This window comes from Salvelinus fontinalis, chromosome 27 (genome assembly GCF_029448725.1).
Source record: "Salvelinus fontinalis isolate EN_2023a chromosome 27, ASM2944872v1, whole genome shotgun sequence".
Lineage (NCBI taxonomy): Eukaryota > Metazoa > Chordata > Actinopteri > Salmoniformes > Salmonidae > Salvelinus > Salvelinus fontinalis.
This window is the reverse complement of record NC_074691.1, coordinates 8,556,850-8,584,597: the sequence shown is the minus strand read 5'-3', so window position 1 is coordinate 8,584,597 and position 27,748 is coordinate 8,556,850. Positions and strand designations below refer to the sequence as shown.

The following is a 27,748-nucleotide window of genomic DNA, read 5'->3' as shown; positions in this document are numbered from 1 at the left end:
AGGCGTGTGTGGCTGCTCAACCATGGAAACCCGTTCATGAAGCTCCCGACGAACAGTTCTTGTGCTGACGTTGCTTCCAGAGGCAGTTTGGATCTCGGTAGTGAGTGTTTCACCGAGAACAGATGATTTTTACGAGCTTCAGCTCTCGTCAGTCCCGTTCTGTGAGCTTGTGTGGCCTACCATTTCGCAGCTGAGCCGTTGTTGCTCCTAGAAATTTCCACTTCACAATAACGGCACAGTTGACCGAGGCAGCTCTATCAGGGCAGAAATTTGACAAACTGACTTGTTGGAAAGTCATTGAACTCTTCAGTAAGGCCATTCTACTGCCAATATTTGTCTATGGAGATTGCATGGCTGTGTGCTCAATTTTATACACCTGTCAGCGACGGGTGTGGCTGAGAAGCCGAATCCACAAATTTGAAAGGGTGTCCACATACATACATATATATATATACAAATAATATTTCCCTTTTTTTGTTGTTCAGTTTGGTGAACTATGTGCCCTCCGACAGAATTATACTAGTGATTGGTTCTCATTTTTCTCCACTGACCACGGTACTGTCACGACTTCGACCGAGGCAGGCTCTCCTTCCCGTTCGGGTGGCGTTCGGCGGTCGTCGTCACCGGCCTATTAGCTGCCACTGATCCTTTTCTCCCCCTCCCTATGTGTTTATTGGGCGCACCTGTTTTGTATGAGGGTTAATTAGTTGGGCTTATTTAATCAGCCGGCATACAGGTTTCTTTGTGCGGGATTGTTTGTTTGTAAGTGGTGGTGTTTGTTCCGTGCATCGTGTTTGCTGTACTGTTTTTTATTCCCCGTGTCTGGGGTTGTTTAAGTGGTCACCCAGTGTGTTAGTTGGGTGGCCTAGTTTTCTGCATGTTCATTAAAGAACATTTGGTTATTGCACCTGCTGTTGCCTGCGCTTGACTTCCACTCCGACACCCAGGCCTTACAGAATCCCGCACCAAGAAGAAATATGGAGTCAGCAGGAGCAGCGGCCAACCCTCTCCCATCAATGGAGGAACAGGTGTTCCATCACACCACGGTTATCCACCGTATTGGATCAGCGATGGAGTCAATAATGGAACGTATGGATCGATGGGAGAGGAGTGGTTTCCTCTCTCCACCTTCGGCTCCTCCAGCCCAGGACTCTCCATCCCTCGGCTCCAGCGCTCTCCATCTGACACTCCCGAGGGATTATGATGGATCGGCGGCGGGGTGCCAGGGGTTCCTACTCCAACTGGAGCTGTACCTTGCCACCGTAAGACCCACTCCCTCGGGAGCGGAGAGGGTGAGTGTCCTCGTCTCCTGCCTCACGGGTCGTGCTCTGGAGTGGGCGAACGCAGTCTGGAATGGCCCAGACTCAGCGAAGGAGCACTACCCAGAGTTCACCCGCCGTTTTCGGGCCGTATTTGACCATCCTCCAGAGGGCCGAGCGGCGGGAGAACGACTGTTCCACCTTAGGCAGGAGAAGAGGAGCGCCCAGGATTACGCGCTGGAGTTCCGGACCCTGGCTGCAGGATCTGGGTGGAACGACAGGGCCCTTATTGATCACTACCGGTGTAGTCTCCGGGAGGACGTCCGCAGGGAGCTAGCATGTCGGGACACCGCTCTTTCCCTGGATGAGCTGATTGACATGTCTATCCGTCTGGACAATCTGCTGGCTGCCCGCGGGCGTTCTGAGAGGGTCCTGTACGTTCCACCACCCAGCCCCTCCGCTCCTATTCCGATGGAGGTGGGAGGGGCTGGGCAGAGGGGTACCGGAGGAGGAGGCTCTCCCTGCACCAGCTGTGGTCGGAGAGGACACACGGCCGATCGGTGCTGGGGGGGTCCGTCTGGGAGTCGAGATGGCAGGCGGAACACTTCTCGATCACCCCAGGTGAGTCCGCACCAAACTCACCCAGAACCCCCTGTTAGTCACATGTTTGTCTTGATTTTTTTCCTTAAATTTTTCCCTTCTTCCCAGCATAGGGCGCTAGTCGATTCAGGCGCAGCTGGGAACTTTATGGATCGCGGACTCGCTTTTAGGTTACGGGTCCCGCTTGTGCCGATAGATTCTCCCTTTCCCGTGCACTCCCTAGATAGCCGGCCATTAGGGTCAGGGGTGGTCAGGGAGACCACGGTTCCCCTGGACATGGTGACGCAGGGGAATCATAAGGAGCGTATTAGCTTTTATATTATTGATTCGCCTGCGTTTCCGGTGGTACTAGGGATTCCCTGGCTGGCCCGGCACAATCCTAAAATTTCGTGGAAACAGGGGGTTCTCCAGGGGTGGTCAAAGGAGTGTTCTGGAAGGTGTTTGGGAGTTTCCATCGGTGCCACGTCGGTGGAGAGTCCAGACCAGGGTTCCACGGTGCGCATTCCCCCCGAGTATGCCGATTTGGCAATCGCTTTCAGTAAAAGGAAAGCGACTAAATTACCACCTTATCGACCGGGAAGGGATTGTGCGATAGATCTCCAGGTAGACGCTGCGCTTCCCAAGAGTCACGTGTACCCATTATCCCAAGAGGAGACGGTGGCTATGGAGACATATGTCACTGAGTCTCTGGGACAGGGGTACATTCGGTCTTCCATCTCACCCGCCTCCTCGAGTTTCTTTTTTGTGAAGAAAAAGGAGGGAGGTTTGCGTCCGTGTATTGATTATAGAGGTCTAAATGCCATCACAGTGGGGTTTAGTTACCCACTACCTCTCATTGCTACGGCAATGGAATCATTTCACGGAGCGCAGTTCTTCACAAAATTGGATCTCAGGAGCGCGTATAATCTGGTGCGTATTCGGAAGGGAGACGAGTGGAAAACCGCATTTAGTACCACATCGGGCCATTATGAGTACTGCGTCATGCCGTATGGGTTAAAGAATGCTCCAGCCGTTTTCCAATCCTTTGTAGACGATATTCTCAGGGACTTGCACGGGCAGGGAGTGGTTGTTTATATCGATGACATTCTGATCTACTCAGCCACTTACGCCGCGCATGTGTCTCTGGTACGCAAGGTGCTTGGTAGACTACTGGAGCATGACCTATATGTCAAGGCTGAGAAGTGTGTGTTCTCCAAACGAGCCGTCTCTTTTCTGGGTTATCGCATTTCCGCCTCGGGCGTGGTGGTAGGGAGTGACCGCATTAAGGCCGTGCGTAATTGGCCGACTCCGACCACGGTAAAAGAAGTGCAGCGGTTTTTGGGTTTTGCCAACTACTACCGGAGGTTTATCCGGGGTTTTGGCCAGGTGGCAGCTCCTATTACCTCACTGCTTAAGGGGGGTCCGGTGCGTTTGCAGTGGTCAGCAAAAGCGGACAGAGCTTTCAACAGGTTGAAGGCGCTGTTCACGGATGCGCCCGTGTTGGCACATCCGGATCCCTCTCTAGCATTCATAGTGGAGGTGGACGCGTCCGAGGCTGGGGTAGGTGCCGTGCTATCACAGCGCTCTGGTACGCCACCAAAACTCCACCCCTGTGCTTTCTTCTCGAAGAAGCTCAGCCCAGCGGAGCGTAACTATGATGTGGGGGACCGGGAGTTGTTAGCAGTGGTCAGTGCCCTGAAGGTGTGGAGACACTGGCTTGAGGGGGCTAAGCACCCTTTTCTCATCTGGACCGACCACCAGAATCTGGAGTATATTCGGGCAGCCAGGAGACTGAATCCACGTCAAGCAAGGTGGGCCATGTTCTTTACCCGATTCCAGTTTACCTTAACGTATAGACCGGGCTCCCAGAACGTAAAGGCGGATGCACTGTCCCGTTTTTACGACTCGGACGATCGGCCCACCGAACCCACTCCCATCCTTCCCGCCTCTAGGCTGATAGCACCAGTGGTGTGGGAAGTGGACTCGGACATCGAGCGGGCGTTACGGGCGGAACCCGCTCCTCCTCAGTGTCCGGTGGGGCGGAAGTACGTGCCGCTTGGTGTCCGGGACAAATTGATTCGGTGGGCTCATGTTCTACCCTCCTCGGGTCACCCTGGGGTGAAGAGGACAGTGGGGAGCCTTAGGGGAAGGTATTGGTGGCCTACCTTGGCAAGAGACGTTAGGGTTTATGTTTCCTCCTGTTCGGTATGCGCCCAGAGTAAGGCTCCTAGGCACCTTCCTAGAGGGAAGTTACAACCCCTCCCCGTTCCACAACGGCCTTGGTCGCACCTGTCCGTAGATTTTCTGACCGATCTTCCCCTGTCTCAGGGGAACACTACGGTACTGGTGATTGTGGATCGGTTCTCGAAGTCCTGTCGTCTCCTCCCGTTGCCCGGTATGCCTACAGCCCTACAGACTGCGGAGGCATTATTCACCCACGTCTTCCGGCACTACGGGGTGCCGGAGGACATTGTTTCTGATCGGGGTCCCCAATTCACGTCCCGAGTATGGAGGGCGTTTATGGAGCGGTTGGGGGTCTCGGTCAGCCTTACCTCCGGTTATCACCCTGAGAGTAATGGGCAGGTGGAGAGAGTGAACCAGGAGGTGGGTAGGTTTCTGCGGTCGTATTGTCAGGACCGGCCAGGGGAGTGGGCGAGATACATTCCCTGGGCCGAAATGGCCCAGAACTCACTACGCCACTCCTCTACTAACATGTCCCCCTTTCAGTGTGTATTGGGGTACCAGCCGGTCCTGGCACCATGGCATCCGAGCCAGACCGAGGCTCCTGCGGTGGAGGAATGGGTGCAGCGCTCCAAGGAGACATGGAGAGCCGTCCAGGAATCACTCCAACAAGCTAGTGGACGGCAGAAGAGGAGTGCTGACCGCCACCGCAGTGAGGCCCCCGTGTTTGTACCGGGGGACAGGGTCTGGCTCTCGACCCGAAACCTGCCCCTCCGCTTGCCCTGCCGGAAGCTGGGTCCGCAGTGTGTAGGGCCCTTCAAAGTCCTGAGGAGAATAAACGAGGTGTGTTATCGATTACAACTCCCTTCCTATTATCGTATTAACCCCTCGTTTCATGTGTCTCTCCTCAGGCCGGTGGTAGCTGGTCCCCTGCAGGACGGTGAGGTACCGGAGGTCCCTCCTCCCCCTCTGGACATCGAGGGGTCCCCGGCGTACACGATACGGGCCATTCTGGACTCGAGACGCCGGGTGAGGGGCCTGCAGTACCTCGTGGACTGGGAGGGGTACGGTCCGGAGGAGAGGTGCTGGGTACCGGTGGGGGACATTTTGGATCCGTCTATGTTGAGGGATTTCCATCGCCTCCATCCGGATCGCCCTGCACCTCGTCCTCCGGGTCGACCTCGAGGCCGGTGTCGGCGCGCTGCGGGAGCCGCGCGTCAGAGGGGGGGTACTGTCACGACTTCGACCGAGGCAGGCTCTCCTTCCCGTTCGGGTGGCGTTCGGCGGTCGTCGTCACCGGCCTATTAGCTGCCACTGATCCTTTTCTCCCCCTCCCTATGTGTTTATTGGGCGCACCTGTTTTGTATGAGGGTTAATTAGTTGGGCTTATTTAATCAGCCGGCATACAGGTTTCTTTGTGCGGGATTGTTTGTTTGTAAGTGGTGGTGTTTGTTCCGTGCATCGTGTTTGCTGTACTGTTTTTTATTCCCCGTGTCTGGGGTTGTTTAAGTGGTCACCCAGTGTGTTAGTTGGGTGGCCTAGTTTTCTGCATGTTCATTAAAGAACATTTGGTTATTGCACCTGCTGTTGCCTGCGCTTGACTTCCACTCCGACACCCAGGCCTTACAGGTACAGAGTTTTCAGACAGAATAATTCACCTTGCGGCGACTTGTTTTACGTTTGTACCTTAATCCTGTTATCCACCGTACCACATAACTGCCTTTGTTGAAGAATGTTCAGAAGAACATATGTTGGTGGGGTGGAAGTCCTTTAAGAGCACGGTGCCCTGTTTTTCATGCTCTCTGGCAGCCTCTGCTGAATGGCCATTGTGAAGGAAAGCGCTGGTTTCAAAGACTGGGGAAGGCCTCCGCCTACGTGCAGCGCTAGATCAGGGACACAGGAGAAAGAGAAGGGACACACTGTTCTCTGCTCTACTTTCATTCTCTTTGGACTGAATGAGACAGGCTTTCACTTAAGTGAACCTAAAATTGCAAAAAAGTTTGCCTCACTGATCTCTATCAATAAGCTTATTTAATTAAGGTAACGCCTGAATAGCTCAGCACACGTGTTGATGGGGGCTTGGCATTGGAGTGTGTGAGCTGGATAACATAGATCAATTGTCGTTTTAGTTCCAACAAAGTTCAAGCTTCTACAAGTTTTTGTTGTTGTTATTCCTATGTTGAAGATGTGAATAATATTTGCTGATCTGTTTGTGTGTAATGATGAGCAACCAGTTGACACAATTCTGAATTTGCGCAGTCAGTTACTGATTAGCATGCACCCATTAAAACACTGACTTTTAAAACTATTAAACCCTGCGTCTCGATGAGAAATTGAAAAACCGTATGGTTGAGAGGGACGAGGCAAATGGATTTGCAAATAAATCTGTCTGCACAGCCGATTGGCAAACCTACTGTAAATTGAGAAATCGTGACTAAACAAAAATAAGGAGAAACTGTACTATGAATTAATTAATTATATAATGGATAATAGTAAAATGCTTTTGAGTACCTTAAATTAAGTTTTGGGCAAAAAGGCAATTCATATATATCCTTCATTGAATCAGATGGTTCATTTATCACAAAACCCTCTGATATTGACAACTACTTGAATGACTTTTTCTTTGGCAAGATTAGCAAACTTACGTATTACATGCCAACAACAAGCTCTGAACATTCATATCCATGCAACTGACCAAATAATGATAGACAAGCATAGTCATTTTGAATTCTGTGAAGTGAGTGAGGAAGAGGTGAAAAAATGAGTGTTCACCAATAATGACAAAGCCCCTGGTACTGACAACTTGGATGGAAAATGACAAAGGATGATAGAGGATTATATTGCCACTCCTATTTGCCATCTGTTCAATCTAAGCCTACAGGAAAGTGTGTGCGATCAGGCCTGGAGAGAAGGAAAAGTAATTCCGCTGCCCAAGAATAGCAAAGCACCCTTTTCTGATTCAAACCGACCGATCAGCCTGCTACCGACCCTAAATTAATATTTTGGATCATTTTTTTGTTGTTGAAATAGCAGACTTTCAGCATGCTTATATGGAATGGTGTCTAAATACGCTGATGGCTTAACGTTATACAGTGCATTCGGAAAGTATTCAGACCCCTTGCATTTTTTCATCATTTTGTCCCGTTACAGCATTATTCTAAAATGGACTAAATTGTTTTTTCCCTCATCAACCGTGACACAATACCCCATAATGACTAAGCAAAAAACAGTTTTAAAATGCATAAAAATAAACGTATTACATTTACATAAGTATTCAGACCCTTTACTCAGTACTTTGTTGAAGCATCTTTGGCAGCGTTTACAGCCTTCAGTCTTCTTGGGTATGACGCTACAAGCTTGGTACACCTGTTTTTGGGGAGTTTCTCCCATTCTTCTCTGCAGATCCTCATCCTCTCAAGCTCTGTCGGGTTGGATGGGAAGTGTCGCTGCACAGCTATTTTCAGGTATCTCCAGAGTTGTTAGATTGGATTCAAGTCTGGAATCTGGCTGGACCACTTGACATTCAGAGACTTATCCCGAAGCCAATCCTACGTTGTCTTGGCTGTGTGCTTAGGGTTGTTGTCCTGTTGGCAGGTGAATCTTCACCCCAGTCTGAGGTCCTGAGCGCGCTGGAGCAGGATTTCATCAAGGATCTCGCTGTACTTTGCTCCTTTCATCTTTCCCTCGATCCTGACAAGTCTCTCAGTCACTGCTGCTGAAAAACATCCACACAGCGTGATGCTGCCACCACCATGCTTCACCGTAGTGATGGTGCCAGGTTTCTTCCAGACGTGATGCTTGACATTCAGGCCAAAGAGTTCAATCTTGGTTTCATCAGACCAGAGAATCTTGTTTCTCATGGTCTGAGAGTCTTTAGGTGCCTTTTGGCAAACTCCAAGTGGGCTGTCATGTGCCTTTTACTGAGGAGTAGCTTCCGCCTGGCCACTCTACCATAAAGGCCTGAAGCCAGGCTTCCCAACATTTTTTTTACCACGGTTTTATTTTTTTGTTTTTTCATGTCTGTTTCATAATTTTGCTTAAATTATAAAAAGGCTGATGTATCTCACAGTAGAAAGCATCTGAGCGAGCGAAACAGCGCCCCTCTGTCTCAATACAAGTTAGCAGTTATCTGATTTAGAAAGAATATGACAATGTTACCGCCCATAGCATTGAATGCAAGGGAAGCCAGCAAACATTTGGCCTCCATTGATAAAAAAAAAAGTATAACACATGTGCTAATCTGAGCGAGCTCAACTGTGAATGGTTTTGGTGCACAACAAAAAAAGAGTTGAAGTTTCGTGTCACTCCTGTTAAATCGCATTGAGAGCATGAGGGAACGACAAGCGGATAAGAGGCCATCCGTAATTTCGATTAAGACATTAATGAGCGAGCTAGGACGGACATGGTCAATATAACTATTTGTTCAGCACTTTTGAAATGAACAGCGACAGAATTCAGAACATGGGCCGTTCTTAGTGTTCTCCTTGTACACCAAGTCAGAATTGTAGGATAAATAAAGGGGGCATATAAGCAAACAATAAAAGGTCTTACAATATTCAATGATTACATTTCTCAAAAACTGGTTATAGGCTACATGTGCACCATGAAGTCAGAACAGTTGGCGAAATTCAGAGGTGAAAATAGACCAAATTATTAGGGGGAGGAACTAACAGCTTACTACACAACATACTTACTGTAGTATTACTTTCTTAGCTACAGTGTACATATCTCCCTGACATATTACATAATTTATGCAGGAGCATACATGACATTTTTGAACTCACCTTGTTGTGCTGTGCTCACTTGAACACGAAGGTGGCACAGAGGTCTTTCGTGGGCAAACTTTGTCATAAAAGTCTGGTGTTCTCTGGATTTATGGTGCTTTCAAGACAACTGGGAACTCTGCCCCACCTGCCCTGAATGACGGGTCACCACTGATACTGGCCAATGATTTATTACTGCGATTCTGATCCAACCATTAATTCATACATTGTTGTGCCCCTGGCCTGAGAGAATGAAAGTTCAATATGTAGCTAGATGTAGAAGGCTAATGTTAATTAGCTAACATTTACATTTACATTTAAGTCATTTAGCAGACGCTCTTATCCAGAGCGACTTACAAATTGGACCTTGCCCATAAAGGGAAGTTAGGCTAGCGAGGAAAAATTTTAGCCAGGTAGCCTAGGACAACAAAAAATAAAAGCGTGTACTATATCAGTGATAGACCGTTTCATCAACATGAAAGAGAGGAGGATGGCGTTGGCATTTCTTTACAAGTAGGGTGAGTCAACATGTTTTTCTACTTGCATACGCACACAGAAATCAGAACCATGGTAAGCCACATCATATTTAGCTTACGTTAATTGGACTAAATTGTTTTTGGTGTCTTAGTTGTCACCGTATTAGCGTAAGCACAGGTAATTTGATGTTGGTATTTGATATTTTATTAGGATCCCCATTAGCTGTTGCAAAAGCAGCAGCTACTCTTCCTGGGGTCCACACAAAACACAAAACATGATTTAATACAGAACATTAATAGACAAGAACAGAACTACATACTTTTTTTTTAAAGGCACACGTAGCCTACATATCAATGCAAACACACAATATCTACTTCAAATAGGAATGTTGAAGTTGAAACAGTGCTGGAATAGGGGAGGCAGCTCCTGTTTTCTAATTGTGACTTGCGGTAACTCTCTGTGGTTCTAAATCAAAAGTTGTTTAGTGGTCCGAAAATGTCAAAAACATGAACTTGACCATGCTGTAGATCATGTAACTGTCTGTTAAATGCAGTATGCTTTGTGGCCTTCACCGAACAGAGGTTGCTATCCGGTTTTGTGGTAAAACAAAGGTGTGGTTGAATTTACTCTGCTCCGCTGTGTCCTCTTATTGTCTCGGCCTTTAGGCCCGTATATATCATGGTCGCAAGGCACATGAATTAACAGTTTATAGAGCAAATAATGCAATTATCACAACACATAGGTTGTAATATCCATTTTACCCATGCACCTCTACTCTAATGATAGTCCTAAATATATCAAAAACTAAAAACCGTGCTTAACCCTAAAATAAATATTGTATTGAATGATGGGGCAATTGAGCAAGTTGAGGAGAGTGAACTGCTTGGTGTTACCCTAGATTGTAAACTGAAATGGTCCAAACATAATGCTGCAATGGTTACTAAGATTGGGAGAGGTCTATCCGTGATAAAGCGCTGCTCTGCTACTTGACATCACAATCAACCAAACAAGTCCTACAGGCCCAAGTTTTATCACACCTGGACTACTGCCCAGTTATATGGTGAAGTGCTGCAAAGTAGGACATAAGCAAATTGCAGTTGGCCCAAAACAGATCATCACGGCTGGCCCTTAAATGTACCCTGAGGGCTAATATCAAGAGATTGAGGAAAGATTGACTGCATCACTACTTGTCTTTGCGAGGTGTTGAATGCACCAAACTGTCTGTTCAAACCGCTAACACACAGTTCAGACACCGATACATATCCCAAAGGACATGTCACCAGGGGTCTCTTCACAGTCCATAAGTTCAGAACAGAGGGCTAGGAAACACACAGTACTATATAGAGCCAGGACTAGGTCTCTGGCGGTCATGAAATTTTGTCAGCCGGTTATTGACGTGCAAAAGTCTGCCGGTCTCACGGTAATTGACTGTTAATTAACATAAACACATTTAGCATCTCCAGGACTCCGCATACAAACTGCTGATGCAGGCCTTTGGAACATCTACATTGAAGTATAATGAATACATTTTATATACACCATACAATAAATCCTTCTTTTCTTTGTCAGGTCTAAAGAAACAATATGATATGAAGAAAATGTATTACAGAAGAAAAAAATACGAGTTGGCCTACTGTATGTTATCTGGCTATGCTCCATGTCGTATGCTGTAGGCTTGTTCATTTAGCTGACAAGATTTGCTTGTAAGTCCCATGGCATTATTTTATATTATATGATTTTAAAGTAAAAATAATATAATTGAATTTAGCCGAATAAAATAGAAAGGATATTTTTTCAAATTCCGGTGCGCATATGAATGGCTATGTTGACCGCAGAAGTGATCATTTGAAACAGGTCCTATACGCTAGATTTAGAGGTATTTGTCAACTTGAATTGTGAATGATACAAACCTTAGAATGTCTTACAAATAAAAGCATATATGGGCTGCGACTATAGGCTATTGACGACTTCAGAAAGTCGCAAAGAAAGCTTGCGCTCTGTCCCCTTGCCTCAGGCTGCAGAGCAGTTCTCTCAAGGGATCATATTTTCTCCCATCAGACTATACTTCATTTAATCTTGTCTTTGCAAAATTTCCTAAAACCTGATTCAGATTGAGGATATTTTTTTTATTTAACAATTTTAGAATAAGGCTGTAACGTAACAAAATGTAGAAAAAGTCAAGGGGTCTGAATACTTTCCAAATGCAGTGTATGGGTGGTCCCGGGAATTGAACCCAGTACCCTGACGTTATTAGCACCATTCTCTACCAACTGAGCAACATAATTATTATTATGTATTGTTCTATTTATGATGTAGGCTATAGTAAATACTCTAGTTTTATACTGAGGAACTCAGCTTGTGCCATCAAACCCCTATAATTTATCCAGAATGCTGCAGCCTGCTTGAGGTTCAACCTTCCCAAATTCTCCCATGTCACCCCTACCTCCTCACCCCCTTAATACTCGCACTTGATTTCTTTCCCTTACTAGCTTTGACCTTGCTCATAGCTACTTTATTGAGGAACATTTATTTATTTTGACGAAACGGGATTTGTTTTGTTTTCTGTTTATATATTCCTATACTTCTCCTTTAAATTCTTGTTGAAATCCTTGCGCCATCCTTTCCCAAGTCATGGGGATTGATTTCTTGGAAATCTCTACTGTACATTCTTCCAGGAAATGCTTTCCTTTCCGTGTTCTCTCTGGAATAGTGAGAGTGGGTGGAAATGGAGATGGTGGCACTATGATGCCCATGTGATGCCTTCTTTGAGGAAATCCGCGGAGGCATAGTTCTGTTACCGGGCAAATGACACTTACACCATTGACACATCTGTTCCTGCCCCGTCATACTGTATGGCTTTACATCCTAAATACCACATTCACACTCTTTACACGAGTTGCATATGAGTTAGATTAAATAAATCCCATGTACTGTATGTATATACATCTGTGTCATGCTAATTTCTATGACAACATGTAGCCTATCATCAGAACAGAATATATGGCTACTCGTTGTAGACCTCGTAAGACCTAAAAGCAACGTTGAATTTGTACTTCCATTTGTAGCTTTTAATTGGTTTCTCCAGAAATTAATTTCTGATCAATTATGAATTAATGTAGGCTACTTCGGCCCTTTCAATATCTATCTATAAATTGCTCTTGACAAGCTTTTTCTTTTTAACTACAATACGAGCATCCTATTTTAGACCTGCCATGGAAGCTTAATTATTATCCATTATGTATAACCTGACTACCTTACTACTCATTTTTAAGACAGGATTTTTACCCTAAATTGGAAGTGGATCAAAGTCAGTGTTCAAGGTTTTGAGTCATTCCTTGAACAATATGTCATTTTCAGCTCTCCAAATCGATTACGAATGGAGCTTACCTTCAGACATATTGGCTGCCTTTTGAAAAATTTGATTTTCTGAAGAGAGCAGTGTAAAATACTTGGATTTTCAATTTCTCTTAAGAGTGTGAAGGTACATACTGTACCTCATGTGTTATTCTGCCTTTTAGTAATTTGTTCATGGATCGAGAAATCATTGAGATGAGATTGTACTTTATTAATCCCCAAGGTGACCTTAGGTTGAAAAATGCTTGCTGATGTTTGAGCGTGCCCCAGCACTGAGTGTACAAAATATTATTCCTAATATTGAGTTGCACCCCCTTTTTCTCCACAGCCTGATTATTACACAGGTGCACCTTATGCTGGGGACAATAAAAGTCCACTGCAGTTTTGTCACACAATGCTACAGTGCTACTGAGGACTATTTCTGCCCAGTCATGTGAAATCCATAGATAAGGGCCTAATGAATTTATTTCAATTGACAGATTTTTTTTCCTATGAACTGTAACTCAGTAAAATCTTTGAGATTGTTGCGTTTACATTTTTGTTCAGTAATAAAAGCAATCCAAAACAGAACACAGACAACAAATAAAAGCTAAATACAGGTGATGTTCTGAGTGCATGCCAGCGTGCTGTGTGTTTGGAATGAATGATCTGACATGTAGCTTCCTCCTTTGTGCAGGTGTAGGGTGGGGGTGTACTATTAAATCTGACTGTCTACTGTTGTTTGTTTCCTGCTGTGGTCCTATGTGTATTATGTATGAAATGTGTGAGCTGTAGTAAGCTTTTCATTTTGTATGACAATGAATGTTCAATCTGATCTAATATCGGTCTCTCCCTTTGTGTCTCTGCAGAAATACAAAGCTGGGCGATGTGATGACATCCTCAAGTGGAAGCCGCCCAGCCTCAACTCTGTAGACTTCCGCCTGAAGATCACCAAAGTCGGAGGAGAAGGGTGAGTCACTGTTGCTAGGGAAACGCTCTGGCTGCGTGATGATTCCACTGCAAGAACAAACCCCCATCTCTTTGACACATGCGTGTAGTTTGAGACATCAAACCCAACCACGTACTATAGTAGTAGTGAGTGAGTGTCAGCTAATCGCTTTGAACCATGTTTTGTAACTTTTATACATTTCTGTTTTGTTTTTGTTTGTATCATTCTTATATAAGATGTTTTTTTCTGTATGAGCTATACCTTGAATCGCCCATAACTACTGACATTATGTTATGCCACGGGCCCTTATTGAATTCAACTGCAATATCTGTCCAAGACACATTGGTATTTTGTTGCCACTATTCCGATAATGAAGGAGGAATAGAAGTCAGCAGGCTTTGCCATTGCCTGAACTGCAGACTTTCATTCCTTTCATTGTACATATGAAAGTCCACAAATGAATCGGATGTTTTCCTACTGATAAGCAATATCCATCTAGCTCTCTTTTACTTTCTCCACCTGTATTAGGTTAGAACACCATATTTATCATCAACAGATTCTCATCTCATCTTGCCAGCCTGCTCATGAAATGGTGGGAGTTTTTTCCAGAAAATACCTTCGATTAAATTGACCCATTATTCTCAGTTCCTCTGTACTTACTACCTACCCAGGCACTGCTGTGCTGTACTGTACTTTACTGGGCTGTAAAGTGTTTCCTATAGGTCCACAGCTAATACATCAAACATGCTAAATAAATAATGTTGGGAGTATATTTGAGAAAATGCCTGCTTGCTACCTCATTCCCTCAGCACCTTCCCAGGTACTGCTATGCTCTTCTGTGAGGTGAGGTTTCTTAGTTGGCACTCTGTAAGACTCACTGCAGTGCGCACAGCCATTCATTTATTTTTTATTTTTTTAAAGGAGACCAGAATTTCAACCACCTTATTTATTTATTTTCCACAGTAGAGTAGGAAAATTAGAGAGGGAGATGGACAGGAAAGTGTCCGAGACGGGGCTCAAACCCTGTCGCGAGTGGGGCATACAGTCAGTTTATTTCTACATATTTAAACAGATGGGTATGTAATGTAATCTTCACTTCAACACTATTGACAGATAAAGCTAACCTAATTTAACAAATTGCACTGAAGGATTATACTTTGCAATCATTTATTAATCAAAAATCAACAGAAAAGCAATTCCATTGTGCAGAAAAATTAAGTACCCCCCTAGCTTCAATAGCTGGTGTGTTCCCGTTTGGCTGAAATAACTTAATGTAATCATTTCTTGTCACTGTTGATCAGTCTCTTACATCAACAGGTAGGAATTTTGCCTACTATTCTTTACAGTACTGCTAGAACTGTGTCAGGTACAGCATTTCAATAGGATTCTTTTTTTGAGGCATTCTCTTGTAGCTTGGCTTTTGTGTTTTGGATCGTTGTCCTGTTGCAAGATCCATGTTCGGTTCAGCTTCAGCTCTTTTGACAGATGGCCTCACATTCTCCTCAAGAATTCTCTGGTACAATATGGAATTCATGGTTGACTCAATGATGGCAAGTTGGCCAGGAACTCAGGCAGCAAAGCAGCCCCAAACCATGATGTCACTGCCTCCATGCTACGGTTGGTGTGAGGTTCTTCTGTTCAAAGGCAGTTTTTCGTTTTTGCCAAACATGGCGTCTGGCATTGCGGCCAAACAACTCGACCTTTGACTCATCTGTCCAGAGAACATTGTTCCAGTAGTTTTGGTCTTTACCCAGGTGTTGTCTGGCAAACGTTAGTCGTGTCTTGATATCATTTTTTGAAAACAGAGGCTTATTCCTTCCTGCCCTCCCAGGTAGGCCACGTTTGTGCAGTCTCTTTCTGACAGTTGACTCATGCACTCCGACATTGACTGTGGCAAGAGAGGCCTGTAGATCCCTTGATGTTACTTCTATGAGCATCTTTCGGTGAGCTTTTGGGCTAAATTTGGTGGGACGACCTGTCCTAGGTAGATTGCCAGTGGTCTGGAATTTCCTCCATTTGTAGATGATCCGTCGAACAGTGGAATTATGTTTTTTTAATTGCTTGGAAATGGATTTGTAACCCCTCTTAGACTCATGGGCATCAATAATCTGGGATAGTATTTTTTATGTTGGCATGATGTGTAACCACACACCCATTTGGTAAAGACCAAACCAGACCAAATTTCTTATCTTTATGGAAGGCTAGACCCTTGCAAGTTACTCTCTAATGATTTTATAACATTTGCACCTGTTTTGGTGCACCTGTTTTGGTGCACCTGATTCTAATTTTTGCGATTTTATGTGATGGTAAAGGTAGGGGTGTACTAACTTTTTCTGCAAAAGGAAATTGCGTTTTTGTTTATTTTAATTACTTAACATGATCTAAGTTTACTTTTTTGTGTGATTCTTTCCAGGGTGTGTACTTACTTTTTCACATGACTGTATTTGTCAGGAGCTAAGACCGTTACAACGAACTCTGGCACACCAATGATTTCATTTCAGCTCGTGAAACATGGGACTAACACTGTACATGTTGCGTTTATATTTTTGTTCAGTGTAGTTCTGATAGTGCTGTTAGCTGGCAGAGTAGCACTCCTCTGCTTCTCCTCAGAGCCCACTAGTGGTGCAGGTCATTAAGTATGTCTTTGTCTCAGTTAGAGAAGACAGAGAAGGAACAAGTGCTTGTTTATCTGCCCACTCCATCCCTCAGCGTGTCTCTGCTCTCTGTGCTACAGAGAAGAAGCAGCTCACAGTCTCACGACTTTCATCACCTCAACTGAAAAACAGGAGGAGAAGCCGAAAGAAAAGGATGTATGGGAGGAAAGGAGGATAGAGAGAGAGAGCAGGAAGAAGAGGGAGCGTGAGAGAGAGAAGAAGACAGTTAGCGAAAGAGACAGCAAGTAATTAAAGGAGTTTTACCATGTGGGGCATGGAAGAAGTAGTGCTTTGGTTTCTGACATGGCAACTTGATTTATGGATTAATCGAGTTCGGTTTCTCTCTGAAGAGGCTGCCTCTAATTGGGCCAATAAAACATTTTCTGCATGCGTCATTGTAAATTCAACCAATCGGGGTGAGACCTGACTGCACTACAGCCCCTGTTAAAGCGATATGTGGATATGAATCACGGCAGTCCAGGTGGATTGGACAGGGCCACTCCACAGGGTACCAGCCAGACGTATTTGATACTGCACCCCATTACAGTGGACTACCTGCTGAATGCTCACAGCTGAATATCAGAAGTCGCAATTAATAGGGAGAGATGTACGGAGAGAATGCAAAGCAGAATAACATTCCATTAAAAACACTGTGTGAATATGAATTACCAAAGCTGAGGCGGAGTGGACATGCTCCACAGTGGCCAGCCATGTCTGGGCCTGTTCTGACTCTGCCTGGCCTCTGTCATATGGGACACTACTGTTGTCACACCAACTGACAGGTCTGGGCGGAGTTACAGCCACACACTTGCAATAGAACTCGCCAGCTTGTAGTCCTATAAACTGGAAAGACGTTACCTCTGGTTCGTTCAGCCATTCCTAGGGGAATATTCATGGGGAAAGAATCGGGTTTTTGGATAAATGCCAAAAATAAGATCTGGGGTTAGTTAACGGGCTTAGCCTACAGGGTCTGTAGTGACGCCTCTAGCGCTGAGATGCAGTGTCTTAGACCGCTGCGCCACTCGGGAGCCCAATTAGCTAAGATTATCTCATAGAACAAAACATAGAAACTTCTTCTGTGTTTACCACAGACCTTATTTTCAGCATATTTCCAAAAGCCCCAAAAATCTCAACTTCCCCATAGGCTTTGGCCAATGAGCCGTGGCGGGGTTAGTGCCTACAAAAAGACGCCGTTACTATTGCTCCCTATTAACAGGTCTGTTGTCCTTGGAAAAAGCTTAGCTCAAAACTTCCCACCTCAGTACAGCATATGCATACCAAATGTTCCCCCTCGTAAAGCAAAAAGTGAGTAATCTGTGTCCGCTTTTATCAGCTGCTGAACAGGACTCCAGGGAGAGTAGGCTTGATGGCCCTGCAGGAAAGCAGCTTACAGCAGGCAGGCAGGGGTTAGAGGCTATAGTTTACATACCCCCGGCCTCCTGGCCTCCCAGCCAGCTGCAGTGGCAAGAGACGGAGGCTCTTGAATGGCACCCTTTTCCCTATCTAGTGCACTACTTTTAGCCAGAGCCCTATATGCCCTGGTCAAAAGTAGTACACTATATAGGGAAATACAGTAGCATTTGGGATGCTGCCAGAGATCCATCTGGTTCCATCCTTCAGCATCTAGAAGGAGATCTGTCAGGGCAATACATGTTCCTTTGGACTGTATTCTCTCTGTGAAATTACTGTTTTGCATGTAGAACAAGTTATCTGGAATGCCCTTGTGGCTCACAGCCCTTGCTGGCAGCTCAGCCCCAGTCCATTTTGAAGCTTGTTGGACGAAGGCCGTTTCAATACACTCGAGCTGTATCGTTGACTGTGGCTCTCTGTGATTTGGGGATTCAAACTAAGTCCTGTTCCCAAATGTGTTTGATTCAATTTGGGTAATGTAGGCTATAAATGCACGTTATCACCTTTACTCAGTGGATTTTAGGTCGTCTGTACCTCAATTGAGCAATCATCAAACGCAGCGTGAAATGCTAAGTAACACATATAGCCCAGAGTAACCTATTCAGATTGCAGTGGAACGTCAACTTAGCGTCTCACATAAAGATCCAGAAATTGAAATGACAGAGGCCACAGGCAGACTGTCAGTTCACAGTATCAGCCTTAATGACTGTGATACATTCGGTTATTTTCGGAGCACCATGTCAATAGAATTGTACATTTTGTCATGGTTTACTTTTTTGTCAGTGACGAGGGCTTGGTAAATACACAGCCATACAGTTTAGGGGAGCAAAGTAGGCTATTTTAGGAAAGTTGGAGGTCGGACAGAGGTTGGGTAAAGAAGCATGTGAGAGACCTTGGCGGGCGGGTGTGGCGTGAAAGGTTATGTTGTGAACTCTCAGGGTTGCTCTCCAGTTGTTTCCATCAGTTCATGGAAGGCCGGAGGGTTCAATGGCCGTGTTGACGGCTGCTTCATGCCTGCCCTCTCTTCACCACTGTCATTACAAAGGAAAATGGAGTGGAGAGGCAGTCCCCTCCCCTTCCCCTTTAATGCGTCTTCTGCTCACCCAAATCCATGTATACCCAATAGGTGGTCTCCAACAGGATGACCCAGCAAGGTGGGTGAGATTAAATCCACCCACTGTGGTTTGAACATCAGTTCCGCTAGCCCCCTCTTTTCCGCCGGTGCGTCTCACTGGTTTAAGTGATGCTGTAGGGAGAACCAGGAGCAGGAAGCCAGTGACAGTATCGTCAGAGACCGTGTTTAGGTCTGGTGGGGGGAGGGTTTCGGGTGCGTATCAACAGCAGACGATGGCTGCCCATGGTTATCCCGAAATAACCATATGCAGCCGGGCGGGGGGGGGGGGGGGTGGTTTAGTGGAGGGGATGAGTGTGTCATTAAGGCCAGCTGTGGGATGAGACCCAAAAAGCACATGGCTACAGGAACAGGGGGGCCGGCGAACCACTTGTTTGGGGCCTCACATACACAAACCCCTGATAAAGCCACATTACGGTTGATTAACTGCTGAGCGCTCACAGCTGGTGATCAGAAATCACAATTAAAATAGCTGACGTAGAGACAGACGGATGATGTATGGAGAGGATGTAAAACCGTTATTACATTCCAAGCAGAAGGTGCTCAGTTTGATGCCTGTGAGTTTTGGGCATAGCTATAATTGCCCCCCCAGATGTGGCATCGTCACCGTCGTGTGTTTGCACTAAATACCCTCCAGATGCGCTGAGAAAAAGGCTACATTCCAAACATCTTTCCTTCCTCCCAAGGTCTATACTTGTTCCCTTCACTGATTTGGAAGGAAATGACTGAGAATGAGTGCACACTTCAGGACAAAGCCGATATTATTGTGACGCACCCAGAGATGGGAGGTGTGATGGTGGATGTTAGCAGCATATCATTCTGTTACTAGCTGGTAATCAGCGGTGTGCAGTAGTAGGCTAACTCTGGTATCGGAGAGCCATTGTTCCCTCTCGCTCTCTAACGAGCAGAGTGGAGGGTGCTGTGTTGCGCTTGACGCTCAGGGAGACCTCAGGGAGTCTTGGGGTGTTAATGAAGATGTTTTGTCTTTGCAGGTTGCTCCCCCAGACTGTCGGATTGCTCTACGTCGGCAGCCGTGACCTGCCCTTTGCACAGATGAAGGTGAGACATGAAGCTGGATGTGTTGCTAAATTCAACCCAACACCCACACAGAACGCTGTAAGCCCAGGCCATGAAAAAAGATCTGCCTAACAACACCAAGTGAGCCTGCACCATCTATGACCGATCTGTTTAGGTCAGACACCACCAGCGTTTATGGTGAAAGCAGCAGGTAGCAGTGAAACGAGAGGAGCCTTTAATGGTGTGGGAGTATGTAAATGTATACATCACCTGCCCAGATAGTGATCAATTTCCCAGGGGAGGGACAGTGTAATGCATCTCAGTCTCATTGTATATTACTTATATGTGGGTTAATGGCAGTGCTTAATTTTATCCGGATCCTGCCTTAACAGGATCCAGCACCTCTCAGTTTTGGACTGTTTCGTACCGGTAGCTCTCCTGGCATGAAAAATAATTTTCACTCTTTGCAATGTAAAACTTCCAATAAAAACGATCAGTGTAAATTCGAGTTGCATCTTCTCTAATTCTCCTGCCCCCTACAAAACGTTAATGTGAAAACATGCCTGATATTCTAAAAATGGATTTGTGTTGGGCCACCCCGGGTTAATGGTTTGCGCAACATTGTAGCCCAGAGACAGACCAACAGCATGGCTGTTAATGTGGTATGAGAGAGAAGCACGCCTGACTCTCTCACAACTAGATTCACTGAAATGAAATCATTCAGAATTCTACACCAGGAGCAGACTTAGAATTTAGCCACAGAGGAACAATAGCATTTTTTTTAAATAAATGGTGTGTAGCCCAATCACATGCATGGCCTACAGTCAGGAACGTGCGCAAATCTGTCGGTGAACAGCATGCAGCCAAAACAGTCCTTTCGCAGATATTTCAAATACAATCGCAGGAGAACACAGGTTGGAAAGAAAATGGCTCCTGCTGAAAAGAGAATAGTAATCTGTCTGTAGTCTCCCAAAAATGTGTTATCTTCCAAATAGGCCTATTGAGCGAACAGCACTGTTTTACAAAGTAAAATAAGAGAGCTTTTGGCACGAACGCATCTGCCATCCCAGGTGAGTGAGCTGCGCGTCATTGGGTGAGTCAGTGAAATTGGAAAGCTGTTTTAGGACTATAATTTCCTCCTCATATCGTGCAATATGTCTGTCTTCACACACCTCGGCCTAGGCAATTATTGGTGGATTCAAGACATGGTTGTTTTTATTGATCTCAGATATTCTTAGTTTGTCAGTAGCCTGGCATTTTGATCATTTGTGCAGCGTTAAAAAAGATTCAGTCATGTAAAATGATGTGGAATTGCATGAAATGCGTTTATAAAAGACCACATTTTTCCCGGACCCAAGGCTACAATAAATGTTCCCCCATGTTTGAAACTTCTGCAAGCACCTTTACTCGACTGCTCTATGCCACTACGCAAAAGTGATGATAATGCATGCAATGCTTTATTAAAAAGGGGATTTTTCTTTTTTAATGAGTTCCGGTACCTCAGCTCAGAGCCCCCCAGGTCCCCCCACCCCCCTCTGTCCCTCACTTTTTTATCCGGCACCTCCCGATTTACAAATTAAGCACTAGTTAATGCGACACATTTGATGTATGCCTATTTGCCTCTAGATTGTTTCGGGTAATTTCAGACTCAATTCTTTAGTAATTTTAGGAAGAATAATTGACATAAAAGATCTTGATTTGATATGCTTTAATTGTTAGGAGTTCTATTTTTGTTCCATACAGAAGCAACTTCTTATGATTTGCCAGTTTGTCTTCTTTTAAGGCCCTGGATATTTTCCAAGTAGATAATTGACTGCTTTAATGCAGACAGAAATCAATATACCCTTCAATCTCTCTCCAAAACGAAACACATTTGCATCTGTTAATAGTCTTGCGTGGAAACAACAGCATCTGTCTGTGGTGACTCTGTGTGTCATTTTTTGGGGGCTGCTTTGTCTATAGCCTATCAGTGACACATTTCCTATGAACTCTCAACTCAGCTTTTTGCTTTAGTCCACCAATTAGTGTACTCACGCGTCTTCCACTCATTCCACAGACATTATCTGTCTTTGACGATCAGTATGACCCTCCAGTAGCCAGACATTGACCTCACTTAATGGCACAGTGCGAGACTGTTAACACTCTTCCCATTTAAAAGGTGGATGTGTAGAGGCGTTATTGCACTGTTGTTCTTAACGGAGTCATGTTGTTTATGAGTCAATCAGTCACAGCTGTGACACTATGATGAAGCACCATGTCATTTTTTCCCCTCATAGCGGAATTGCTGGTCCTAAACTTGTCATGATTGGAAGAGAGGGGCATGGAGGACGGATTGTCAAGTTGAAAACACAGAATAATAGATTGGGGTGATAGTGAGTTTTCCTTTACCGGAGTCTCCTGCTAGATGGCTGCAGGAGTGAGACCATAATGAAGTGGATTTGGACGGATTAAACACCAAGCAGTGGGGAGACAAGGCAGCCAGCATTTCACACACAACTAGGATGGGATCCCAGCAAACAGGACAGACTCCACTCCCTGCCTGATAAACTTGCCTCCTGCATTGTTATTTGGCAGCTCGCCCCGCTTGGCTTTGTGTAACACATTTCTTCGCCCGTTCTGTCACTCCTCCTGAGTTGTCTCTCAGCTATTCTTAGGAAGGTCTGGGAAAAAATGTGTTTGGTTTGGAAATGGAACCTAATCGACAGATCACGACAGCTAAATGTGCGCGTGTTCTCATTTTAATAGCGGAGTACTGCGACTTGGCTCTGAGACACTAATGATACGGCTAGTGTGAGAACGTGTACTTCCTGAGTCTTAAAATGTGTGATTTTGGGTTGATCCCACGTTTTTTCAAGGTCATGCTATCTGTGGTGTGATGTCCACCTGAGCTTGTCACCTCCATCTCGTTCAAACACACTCACAACACCCTTTTTTTCTCTATACACACACACCTACCTCCCTTCCCTGTTGAGTACCCAGATGCCCTTCTCTCCAAGAGCAATCGGGCTCTTACTTAGGCCTTGGTCTTGCCAGTCAAGGTGTTGTGCTCCTGGCAAGGATGCCCACTCCCTGGCGTCTGCCGGCCCTTCATCTGCTCAGGGGCAGCCTGGCAGCGGGCCCACGCCAGTCATCTGAGCCCCGCCCAGCTTGGCCCTAGACAGCTTGGCCCTAGAAGTGTGATCTCTGCCCCACTCTCCGTAGCTTCTTAAACACCACCTCACCCATGTAGATGGATATTAAATCATTAAACAGTCAATATCAGTGGAACTTAAGACCAAAGCGATGAGCGCTTCGTAATGAAGTTTGCCTCATCCTATATCACCTTTGACTTTGTGCATTAGCAGAAGGTGCCTGTTTGATTTGCTGTTAAGGAATCCAGCTACTAAATAGCACAAATGGTAGTTTTTGAAAGCAGAATCTAGGTAATCAAGCTCATGACAAATGGGCAGCAGATGACACAAATACCGGTCCTGATATGCACAGTGTTCAATTGCACATACAATGTACACACTGTCAAACTGTTACTGCTGTATAATGTAAGTCCCAATATTGTGATCGGAGGACCAGAATTATTGTAGTCAATAATATACTATAAATGTTGACCTTCTAAATAGAAGTCGACCGATTAATTGGAATGGCCGATTTCAAGTTTTCATAACAATCGGAAATCGGTTATTTCGGACGGCGTTTTTTTCCCCCACCTTTATTTAACTGGGCAAGTCAGTTAAGAACAAATTCTTATTTTCAATGACGGCCTAGGAACGCTGGGTTAACTGCCTTGTTCAGGGGCAGAACGACAGATTTTTACCTTGGGGATTCAATCTTGCAACCTTGCGGTTAACTAGTCCCACGCTCTAACCACCTGCCTCACGAGGAGCCCGCCTGTTACGCGAATGCAGTAAGAAGCCAAGGTAAGTTGCTAGCTAGCATTAAACGTATCTTATTAAAAAACAATCAATCAATCATAATCACTAGTTAGAACTACATATGGATGATGATATTACTAGTTATTGTAGCGTGTCCTGCGTTGCATATAATCGATGCAGTGCGCATTCGCGAAAAAGGACTGTCGTTGCTCCAACGTGTACCTAACCATGAACATCAATGCCTTTCTTAAAATCAATACACAGAAGTATATATGTTTAAACCTGCATATTTAGCTAAAAGAAATCCAGGTTAGCAGGCAATATTAACCAGGTGAAATTGTGTCACTTCTATTGCATTCATTGCACCCAGAGTCAGGGTATATGCAACAGTTTGGGCCGCCTGGCTCATTGCGAACTAATTGTCCAGAATTTTACGTAATTATGACATAACATTGAAGGTTGTGCAATGTAACAGGAATATTTAGACTGACGGATGCCACCCGTTAGATAAAATACAGAACGGTTCCGTATTTCACTGAAAGAATAAACGTTTTGTTTTTGAGATGATAGTTTCCGGATTCGACCATAGTAATGACCTAAGGCTCGTATTTCTGTGTGTTATTATGTTATAATTAAGTCTATGATTTGATAGAGCAGTCTGACTGAGCGATGGTAGGCACCAGCAGGCTCGTAAGCATTCATTCAAACAGCACTTTCGTGCATTTTGCCAGCAGCTCTTCGCAATGCTTCAAGCATTGCGCTGTTTATGACTTCAAGCCTGTCAACTCCCGAGATTAGGCTGGTGTAACCGATGTGAAATGGCTAGCTAGTTAGCGGGGTGCGTGCTAATAGCGTTTCAAACGTTACTCGCTCTGAGACTTGGAGTAGTTGTTCCCCTTGCTCTGCATGGGTAACGCTGCTTCGAGGGTGGCTGTTGTCGATGTGTTCCTGGTTCGAGCCCAGGTAGCGGCGAGGAGAGGGATGGAAGGTATACTGTCACACTGGCAATACTAAAGTGCCTATAAGAACATCCAATAGTCAAAGGTATATGAAATACAAATCGTAGAGAGAGAAATAGTCCTATAATAACTACAACGTAAAACTTCTTGCCTGGGAATATTGAAGATTCATGTTAAAAGGAACCACCAGCTTTCATATGTATTCATGTTCTGAGCAAGGAACTTAAACGTTAGCTTTCTTACATGGCACATATTGCACTTTTACTTTCTTCTCCAACACTTTGTTGTTGCATTATTTAAACCAAATTGAACATGTTTCATTATTTATTTGAGGCTAAATTGATTTTATTGATGTATTATATTAAGTTAAAATAAGTGTTCATTCAGTATTGTTGTAATTGTCATTATTACAAATAAATAATGAAAATCGTCCGATTAACCGGTATCGGCTTTTTTTGGTCATCCAATAATCGGTATCGGCGTTGACAAACCATAATCGGTCGACCTCTACTTCTAAACCAACCACATTGACTCTCCTCTCTCCTTCTGTAGGCCTCCAAGGAGCTGAAGCAGTACGACAACAAGATCATCGAGTGCTCCTTTAACAACAACACCTGGGTGTTCATGAGACAGAGGGTAGACAAGAGCTTCCCCAACTCTTACGACACAGCCATGGGTGAGTGAGCAGGGTGTTCCCCAAAATGTTTGCCATACAAAATCAATGCTATTTGGCTGCCAGCTGGTACTTATTGGACACACTGGGTGAGAGTATGCCTGCCTGTCCTAGCTGGCTGCCTGACTGGCTGCCTGGCTAGCCCTGGAGCAATCTGTATTAATATCTGCAGCCTCTTTATCTCTGTCTACAATAAGACAATTACTGGGCCTATTAGATTAATGGCTTAGTTCATCTATATTTCAAACACACATCCTGTCTTACTTAGTGCTTTAATGCCTGTGTTTTTTAATTGTGTGTGTGTGTGTGTGTGTGTGTGTGTGTGTGTGTGTGTGTGTGTGTGTGTGTGTGTGTGTGTGTGTGTGTGTGTGTGTGTGTGTGTGTGTGTGTGTGTGTGTGGTTGGTTCTTCTATCCTTGTGAGGACCTGAAATCCCCAAAAGTCCCCACGGGGATAGTAAAACAAGAAAAAATGTCCCACGTCCCCATGACAAAGGCTATTTTAATCTTAGGGTTTAGGGTTACAATTAGGGTTAGGGTAACGGGTTAGTGTTTAGGGTTATGTAAAATATGATTTTGAATGGAAATCAATTTTAGGTCCCTACGAGGATAGAAGAACAAAATGTGTGTGTGTGTGTTAAGAGAAGAGTTAAGAGAAGAGGTAGAACCAGAACGAAGAGCTCCACCCTCTCTCTTAGCAAGTCTATGGACAAAATGCCTCCCCATCACCCCCCCGTCCCCTTTCTGAAATTCGAAAGATCCTAAGACGTGCGAAATCGTGATTTGTCCAAATAACCAGTGACGAAAAACCCAAACGGGAACTAATGTTGCTCGGTTTCTCAAGCATCCAGTTGTATCGTGAAAGATCTATGGTACCATTTATGTTTGTGGTCTGTCCACGAGACATTAGAGTTGCTGCCGTACACTTGTGCTCTGAGGTAAGGCTTAAAACTACCTGGATTTTTGGTATTTTCGCTGTGTAGCTGAAGAAACGGCCTGATTTAGAGGTGGACCAAGCCCAGGAAGAGTCCATCATCATGTCTGAGCTAACTTCCTGTCTGTGTCTCTCTCTTCTCTTCCAGCTGTGTGTAACAGCATCCAGTATCCTGTCACGAAAGAAAACCTCTATGAGTTTCTGGACCGCTGTGCCCTGGGAGCCCAAGGACAGAACCGGAAACGCCCCTCTGACCCAGACACGGAGCTCATGCCCCCTCCCGCTCCAAAGAGACCCAACCGGGCTGCACCGTAGAGGACTACACAGCGGGAGTGGGCTGGGCCAGTGTAGAAATGTGTGTATGTGGCTTGCAGAGGAAGGTCCTTCATGGCTACAGCCCCCCTCGTCCCGTCGTCGTCCCCCTCAGTGACACAGACATTTGGAAAGCCCCTCTTATCTCTGACCATTTGTTTGTCGGCCTCTAAAAGGCTTTCTTAATTAAAGACTTTAAAAAGATCTGATTGAATTGCTTAGAGATCCCCTTAGATATCCCCATGTAGCACCCCTTCTCCCTGTAATTGCTATGGTACTTAAAAAGGGTTAAAAAAAAAAACATAATGTTGAATTTTGATTTTATTTTTTTATTTCCCTTTTCTTAAGGATCTCCCAACTAATCTATTGGTCAACAACAGACGAATTGGTATTATGACTACAGCAGCACCTGACTATGCAGATCTTGTAAATGTTTTGTCTAACTATTTGTATTTGGGAGGGCGGTAATCAGATGGGAAACAAATAATCATCTGATGCCTCCTCTCCACCCTTTCTCGATCTCCCAGCAGTGACGTGAAGGAACTCACAAGCAGATATTTCCATGTATTGTTTTAGTAGCAAGAGAGGGCTATTCCTCTGACATATTCTGACACATTTAGTAATTGACAAAATTAGTAACCATGACAGGCATTGTCCTCAGTGGGTGTGTAACAAACGCACCCTGCCTCCACGTTGCGTTACCATGTCGTCAGACCCCAGAATAAACTTGGCAACCGCTTGGGAAATGTGATGATAGAAGCACGCAGCTCCTCCTTTGTTTTTCCATTTGTATTTTTCTTTTCTAATGTGTGTAGAACAATATTTCAACACTTGATCCCAACCCCTGCTTTTGTAACAGCTGCCCCCCTTAAGGACTGCCCTGGTTCATAACAGAATATGACTGGTTTACTGCATTTGTTGTTTGGTTTGATCCATTAAAGCAATACATGTGAAAAGGGAATATATTTCCAACAGAGCTTGTTCATACTCACTTATTTCCTGCTGATTACAGATGACTGATTCCATGTTGCTCGATCTTAAAATGAAATATAATTTGAGGAATATTCCTTTATGTTTCTGTCTGTGTGACTGCGTGTGTATGATATTTTCCATATTTGGTTGTATTTTTGTCTGCCTGGTGTGTGCGGGCGTGTGCGTCTGTCTTTCTGAATGTTTCTGTCTGTTTGTGCCCTTCTTGCAGCAAGGGAACAGACAGAGGAGGTAGATGAGTTGTACTGCCAAGGCACTTTCC

At 45.0% G+C, this 27,748-nt stretch overlaps 1 protein-coding gene across 1 annotated transcript in view; it reads left to right on the top strand.

Moving 5' to 3' along the window:
- The window catches only part of rngtt (RNA guanylyltransferase and 5'-phosphatase), a 158,841-nt gene extending 131,371 nt beyond the window's left edge, over positions 1-27,470 (top strand). Inside the window, exons 14-17 of the mRNA XM_055884583.1 lie at positions 13,462-13,562; positions 19,730-19,796; positions 25,132-25,255; positions 26,333-27,470. Coding sequence (XP_055740558.1) covers positions 13,462-13,562; positions 19,730-19,796; positions 25,132-25,255; positions 26,333-26,499 — 459 coding nt within the window. The 3' untranslated portion in view covers positions 26,500-27,470. The remainder of the gene's footprint in view (positions 1-13,461; positions 13,563-19,729; positions 19,797-25,131; positions 25,256-26,332) is intronic.
- The last annotated feature ends 278 nt before the right edge of the window (positions 27,471-27,748 follow it).